General features: G+C 33.0%; 1 protein-coding gene across 1 annotated transcript; it reads right to left on the reverse strand.

The window, feature by feature from the left end:
- Positions 1 to 4,700: 4,700 nt before the first annotated feature.
- Positions 4,701 to 7,331, reverse strand: LOC133198465 (ficolin-1-like). The gene is made up of 5 exons (XM_061334555.1): positions 7,328 to 7,331; positions 7,005 to 7,150; positions 6,679 to 6,775; positions 5,769 to 5,933; positions 4,701 to 4,951 (listed from the first exon to the last, which is right to left on the reverse strand). Exons 1-5 carry the CDS (start codon positions 7,329 to 7,331, stop codon positions 4,701 to 4,703), a joined length of 663 nt encoding a protein of 220 aa, XP_061190539.1.
- Between the last annotated feature and the right edge of the window lie 351 nt (positions 7,332 to 7,682).

Below are 7,682 nucleotides of genomic sequence, written 5' to 3' on the forward strand. Positions count from 1 at the left end.
CATCTCTCAAGGATTATTCGTATTGAGACAACACCACTTCCCGGAGGAGGGTTACAAGTTTAGACCTATACTTGGTACTTAAGGCCATTGAGTAGTGAGGGGTCTTTTTTGTGCCAGCATCTAATGCGACCCGGGACCTAGCCTCATATGGTCTTATACGAACGACGTATCCAAGTCAAACAGTGGATTCGATCCTGCGATGTAAGGATCAACTCCTTACTCCGCCATTTAAGTGCAAACGCTTTAACCACTGCGGCAAACTTATTTTGTGAAAAACAATATCTGATTCTGTACACAAATACTCAGACGTTGATATTGAAAAGATGCTTGAGTTTCTCATTGCCAAATCTATTTAATCCTCGGGGACCAGGTCTTACAACAATCATTATCTACATCTAACGCTACTTAATCTTTCTCTATATTGTAACTGCGTATTGTACCGTGCTGTAACTCTATGTCTACAGTTTTGTATGCTTCTTTACTGCTCACACAAGGACAGACAAAGACATTTTTTGTGCCTTTTCTCTAAGCTGAATCTTTTTTTATCAAAGAGAAAATCGAATACAACCACCCTGGCTTTGTATTCTTTTGATATTTAACATCAAATAAATGTAACAAAGAGTGATATGTACACATACAAGCAATAACTATAATTATCTTTCGGAATAGACAAAGGACGTGCCTTCCAATTATTTGAAAATTTCAAGCTATCTTAACTAAGTACGCTGTATTAAGATCACAGAGCAAATTAAAATTCTCTGTCAATTTCCAAGGTAATTTTTTTTCTTCGTTAAAATTTTAAGGACCTCCGATGATACATGGAATCAAAAAGTCGATATTTTCTTTACATGAAATATCACCATTTAGGACGTGTTATCTTTGTAGGACTTTTCATACATTTCTGAATAATTAACTCTCCTAATATCTGTTTTTCTAGTTGGAAATTAAGTTATTGGAAAAAATCCAATATAACAGTCAGAAATTGGTAAAAGTGTCGTTTACTGATTTTTATTTGAAAATTAAAATAAGTACAAGCCATTTATCTTTATGAAATGGTCCTATAAACGGAATTTTTACCAAAACCAGCTGATGGAATAATTTCTTATACATCAGATAAGAATAATCAAAGTACTAAAACACCTTAATAAACAGCTTCTATTATTGTGAAATGAAAACGGAAGGGAGTTAGTGTATTTTATGGGAAAGATACATAATATATGTTGAAAATAATCAATGCATATAAATTGTTAAAGCATTGTTTGAGAATTTACTGTTTACAAATCCAATCTTTTTCTTAGGTTGCATAGGCTGTAATTCTAGGTCGATGAGTTAAGGATTACCTCGCCTACTTCGGTTCATTAAGGAAGGAATCTCATAGTATTTGACTTTCGCTTAACGTGCAGTTAACTATGTTCATGTAAGTCATCGTAGTAAGTGTTCAGCACATAAATTCCTTCCTTGCATTACAGGGTCTAGTTCGCTCCGAGTTTTCTTTGCAATAAAAAAGCTTTGATTTTTTTTTTACTTGAGGTTTGATTGGCGTTGACTTTCTGATACACATTATTCAAAAATCATTATTCAATCGTTAAAAAAAATGTTTGCCTGTCCCTTCTCGGGCCGACACGGGTTAAAAAAAATGGTAGGTAGGTAGGGGAATTTTTTTTTTTATTCAAAATAACTTGGAAATAATGAGTTGAAATCGCTAAAAAAGGTTGAGAAAACCTGAGAATGAATAAAAAAATAAATGTTCCCTGGAAGTAAAAAAAAAATGTTTTGATTCGGGCAGTGTTTAATCAGTCGGTCGGGAGAGGGGAAACATTTTTTAAAATTCTGACAGAAGAATATTTTAATCATGCACCATTTTTCACCTGTAACATAAGTAGGAGCAATGTTCAGGTATTGGTTTTCTGAAACACATAATAAAAAAAAAAACATATTCAACGCGACAGAGGGAAAATAAATGTCTTGAAACCCCCTTCAAATGCTCGCCTCCTTTCAAATCTGTTGATGCAGTATAAAAAAATGTTATACTTTTATCTTCCACAGAATTTCCGTAGAAAATATATATTTTTCTGGTAAACTTTTTAATTCAAAATCCCAAAACACGGTGTTTGTGTTTTTCTACAAATATTGAAAGAAGAAACTTTTGTCATCATGGTCGTCATATTGATTTTAGAATTTCATAACGATGACATACTAGTCGAGTGATTATTGCATATCACCGAGTCGGCGATATTTTTGTCATATTTCAGCAGACACAATTAATTTAAGATCAACTTCAACATTTTTGATGGTATCAACATTTTAAAAAGAATCAAATCCAATAATGGAGTTACTTAATGGGGTTCCTTTTTGAGCTTTTTATTGATTCAACTCTAAATCATTTTGCATCATGCCACAAAGAATATTTTAAATAAATTATTTATTTCCACAATGGTTACATGTATTTTACAAACTATACATAATAAAACATTAAAAATAAACTATTTATGACACATATTATAATATATGGCTTAGACTTAGGCTTTAGAAGGGCGAACGACTTTGGTTTCAGTACCCTTGTAGCAGGGGGAACGACTTTGGTGTCAGTACTCTTGTAGTAGGGTAACGACCTTGGTGTCAGTACCCTTGTGGTAGGGCGAACGCTTCCTAATACGTTCTATTTCCACTATGTAAGAGTTATACTTCTTAGTGCGCTCTTTTGTGAAAAAGTTGGAAAATGTACAAATCTCGCGGGATTTCTGGGACAAACGTAACATAAATATGTAAACAATATGTTGAATGTCGATGAACAATTCCTAAGAAAATACAAATAAAATATTTCATTGTTGTGGACTTTATCTACATCAAGAGAAGGAATGACAACGATATCAATTTATATCTATTGCTGATCGTATGTATATATTTATCGTATGGTACATCTAAAAACAATACACATGCCTCGGAAATGTCGTATTTTTTATTAATGGATGATAAATTTAGGGTTCTCGCTCTCTTACATATGTCTTTTAGTTCTTCTATTCTTTAATTGAAATGACAAATACATTTCACATTTAAAATTGGATTGAGATTGGCATGTTTTGTATTATCCGCAACGCCATGCTGTCCCAGTCAGACGACCAAACGCGCCTCTAATTTTGAAGAGTTCACTAATGGAAATAAAACGTATTGGAAGGCCCTGGAAAAAGACTTTTCAATCCACTTTGCCAAACCTATCGATTTTTTTAGATTGATCATTGTTCGTTATTTTTACCTTTTTCATGTAATCATAGGTAGTGACTGTTTCTTCGCCAAGCGCCCGTCTTTGTGTCTTTTGGATCTGATGAGACCTAAACAACCTAGGTCCCAGTCACGGTAGGCACAATAATGACGCTGCTGAATGACCCCGAGTGCCGAGTAAATATTTAAAGTTGAATCCCTTCACCGGTATATGGTTACGTCTCAGGTGAGTGATAACAAGGGGACATAAAACAACTTATATTCAATCCTTTCTAGACGGGGAAAATGTAACCAAAGAAATCATCTACAAAGGTCAAAGCAGTACAAACAGAACAACTTTGAGTATTACGTCAAATATTAGAAGTATTAGAATCTTGATCCCGACTAATGCGGAAAAATTCTTTTAGTCATCAATATTTTCTTAGGGGGGGGGGGGGTCTGTGAATTGACAGTAAACACAGCCAGTAGGAGATAACTGAAATTTGTTGAGACATAGCATGCATAACAACATTAAATAGGTTAGAATTTATATATGAAGTCTGTTTCAATTTTAAAACTGTGCTTGGTCTGCCGGGATTATCGTCAGCCATATTATCGGATCTTGAGTAGGGCTATTTTAGAGTCGTGTTCATGAACTTTTTATAAGGATCTGTCATAGCCTTAAACAAGGATGTTTGAAACACTAGAATTGTATTAACTTTTAATTTTGTTTTTACCTTCAGTTGGACTGAAAAAAAATAATGTATAAAAATATAGTTTATTTTCATTTTCAAACATTCTAAATTTGCATATAAAATATTAAGTGTAATCATTTGAAGACATGGGTGAATTAAATGAAGTTTTGTTTTGCAATTCGAAACAAATCTTTCAATTAAAATGTAGTACAACATAAATATTCTTACTACAATCACACGAGCTAAATACAATTTCACTTACACATTGAAAGGATAAAAATTTTGACAATTTTAAGTAGTACAAATATAGAGATAACAAATAGTAATCATGCGTAAAAGTCTGTAGAAACAATACAACTGAAAGTAGAGCAAACTCAGACCTCTAAGAAACATCTTTGGTGGGATCAAGTACCATGGAGGAGTAAGAATCCCCTATCGACCCCAGTAAACCGGTCAAACCTGTCGTTTACTCTTTGCCATATCCTGATGAACGGAGAAATCCGTTATCGACTCCGTGTGGATAAATCGCAGTCATTCGATAAATAATTTGATGTTTATACAACAAAAAATACTTTTTGTATTTTGTTTATTCTCAGACAAAATTAAAGTAATTGGAGGAAAACTATCTTTGATAAATAAATTTGAAACCCTTTAAATAAATACCTAATATGACAACATTTAAACTTTTTAAAATATACTTATATCAGCTTGTCATTTTTTTAAAAAACACATGCAGCAAATTCTACAAATTACTCAACAGTCAATGTCCATCGTCACTGTGTTTTGTACATAACTTTAAAGCAATAGTTAGCAAGCTCTTATCAACATCTTAGTCTCGGTTATATCAGTCCCAGACATAATTAATTCTGACCAGGGCTCCACCCACCTGCCCGGGGCCCAGGGCCCGTTGAGGAAGGCGCGATGGCAGCCATTGAACCACCAGCCTCCTCCAAACTTAGCAGCACAGTTGTAATTCCCGGGTTTGTTGTCGTTATCCTTGTCCAGCGTAGAGAATCCCATTCCAACAATTCTTCTATCCGTATTTAGCATATTGTCACCTGTTCAGATTAAAGGCAATTATTTTCTTATATAAGTAATAAATCATTGGTCATATAGAACGTCCAGATTTAGTATAGTAATGACAATTTTAAATTTCTTGCAACAACCAAAAATAGTTTTTTAAAGGAGCTGTTATGGCTTCGTTTTAATTATCTTTAATTATCTTGCTATTTGGCTATTTTAATTAAATAGTTTGAGGTACTAACTGGTCATTTGTTGTACGACTTATTTGTGTCTGAGGTTGCAGCCATACTTGAACGGTGAATTTCTTGTCCATTTAGAACCCCTACTATCTACAGTGTAAGTTGTTAATAGATTTTATTTTTATTTTAAATCACTTGCTCCTTATCTTATTTACTTGTGTGATAGTGGCTGTAGATGCTAACCTTTGCAGATTTGTAAACTTTGTAAATCTTTAATTCCCACGTGCTCGGAGTATGGTGCGCCTCTATGTACATCAGATTTTGAATCATGTATTGTCTATAAATTTGATCTATACATATGGTAATATGTTTACGAAGTAATTACGCTTTACTATCACACAGTTTAAGTATTTTATTATTGTGAAGTATGTTATCTGCTTCCTTTAGTCGTAAGTACATCTGTTGGTGTGTTTTTTTCTATGGAAAGAAAAACCTGTAATTGATTTTTCATATATTGTTTGTTACAGCTTTTTACCATACCCTTGTATGGTTAACTTTCTGCTGAATTAAAGCAATTTTTGTGGCAGAACAGGTGCTATTCAGGTCGACTATGGTGACCCAAAAATATTTACGAAGCTAATTAATTCTATTGCGCATACGTTCCTATCTGTACCTAGTGTTCCTGTTGTTGGTCCTGAAAGGAAGAGTCTATAGTTGTTGTTTCCGTCTGATACAGAAAACTGGTTATAAATCACGTATCTCTGATTTAAAGTCTTGTGTGTGATTGAAACGTAGAGTTGTGGTAGATCCTTCGTTAATTGATGTATTACGTCATTTCCTGTAAGAAAACAGAGGATACTGATTTCATGAGTAAATGATTGACTTTACTAACTTCTTTAGTACTCCCTACAACTCTTGTCCTTTGACGTATATACCGAGAAGGTACTTTTACTTCCGATTTTGTACAACAATAGAACAATACAGTCTTTTATAAAGATGAGGCTTTGTATCGATCCATGCTTGCTAATAATGTCTCTAACTTGTCGTTTAATTCATGAAAGTTTTTATAAGTCCAGCATTATTTTATATTTTTTTTCTACATGTATGCATAATTTCTTTTACATAATTCAATGACTGGGTGATCTTAAAAAAAAAATTGCTTGCCCTCTCCCGACCGACCGGCTAAAAATGCACCGACTTAAAACAAGTGAATTTTCTCATAACGCAACAACTATTCGATTTTATCAATAATTTTAATCAGAGCTTTGTAAATTTCAGCATTGATGTTGAAAAATTTCTTGGGGATGAAATTTTCCCTACCTACCGAACCATTTAGCTTATTCTTAGTCAGGGAAGGGCAATCAAGCATGGTTTAAATGATGGTCCAGCTGAAATTTGTGTCTAAAAATTGTGCTGCATTACGGATATACTTTGGATTTGTAACCTTTCCTAAAAACATCAGAGACCCTTAATATTATATATGTATTATATTATTTATTCAGGACATGTATATTTAGACATCTTATTGGGATATTTGTTTCTTAAAAAGTAAAAATAATTTGAATATATATTATATGTCTTACCGATCCAGTAGTCTTCTTCTGGGATTCCGAACCCGACTTTGTAATCAGCCCAGTTCCGTGTAAAGTTAACAGATCCTGTTGTTCGTCTCTGTATCGCCTTCAAAATATTTACATGAAAAACTCAATAACCTTCTCTTTCTTCCAAATTGCCTTAAAAAAACCAAATGAAAAATTAATCTTCTCTTTATCCCTATTGACTGTTAAATGTTCTAATGAAAAAATTAATAGCTACCTTTTTCCCCTCATTTTACTGAACTAGATATTATATTTCATACGCACAGTCCAGAGGGACATAAAACTACAGACAAGCAAACAAACAAACGTACAGTCCAGCCGCCGCCAAAAGTCCCCATATCGCAGAAGACCTTCACAGAACGACAGGCAGGACTTTTTCTCTCCCAGGGATATATCGTGTACACACCAGACGCTCTGTAACCTTGGTCGTAAAGGGCCTTACAGTCACGAGGCAGAACTGTGGATGTTAAGTTCTTACATTTTTAGAAAATATTTATTTTTTTAATAATGAACATTTCTTTGATTTCATATTAATTCATGATTTGATCAACACTTAGGGATTCATTGTTATTATTATTATTATTATTATTATTATTATTTTTTTTTTTTTTTTTTTAGATTTTTTAGTGTGTACCCATTTTGCTAATACTTCAGGAGAAACATATTAGTAGCATTAATTTTGGTTTACATATCAGTTCTAACTGACGCATGGCTTATGGTTTATTTGTTGTAGATTTTAAAAAAAATATTTGTATTTGTTAGAGTATTTTTTTTAAAAATAGTTTCTTTGGTTTAAATAAGAAAATAAATCATTTTATTCAAGTTCCTTCAAACAGAAGCCGTAATTATCTCTTTACTCAATGATTTAAATTTAACAACTTTTTAATATTATACGAGGGCTGTTCGGAAATTATTGAGACATATTTTATTCTTTCTAATGAACGCCTTTTGATAAAATTTGGCATATACATTTGACATGCACCAAGAAT

This window comes from Saccostrea echinata, unplaced genomic scaffold (assembly GCF_033153115.1).
Source record: "Saccostrea echinata isolate AGI-Se365-2 ecotype Australia unplaced genomic scaffold, CSIRO_AGI_Sech_v1 ptg000033l, whole genome shotgun sequence".
Taxonomy (NCBI): Eukaryota; Metazoa; Mollusca; class Bivalvia; order Ostreida; family Ostreidae; genus Saccostrea; species Saccostrea echinata.

Excerpts from the sequence above, each read along its gene's own strand:
- LOC133198465 (XM_061334555.1), bottom strand. Across the intron at positions 6,776-7,004 it reads CTTTTGGCGGCGGCTGGACT|GCGATACAGAGACGAACAAC; the intron begins GTACGTTTGTTT and ends AATATTTTGAAG. Across the intron at positions 4,952-5,768 it reads ACCAACAACAGGAACACTAG|GTGACAATATGCTAAATACG; the intron begins GTACAGATAGGA and ends TAATCTGAACAG.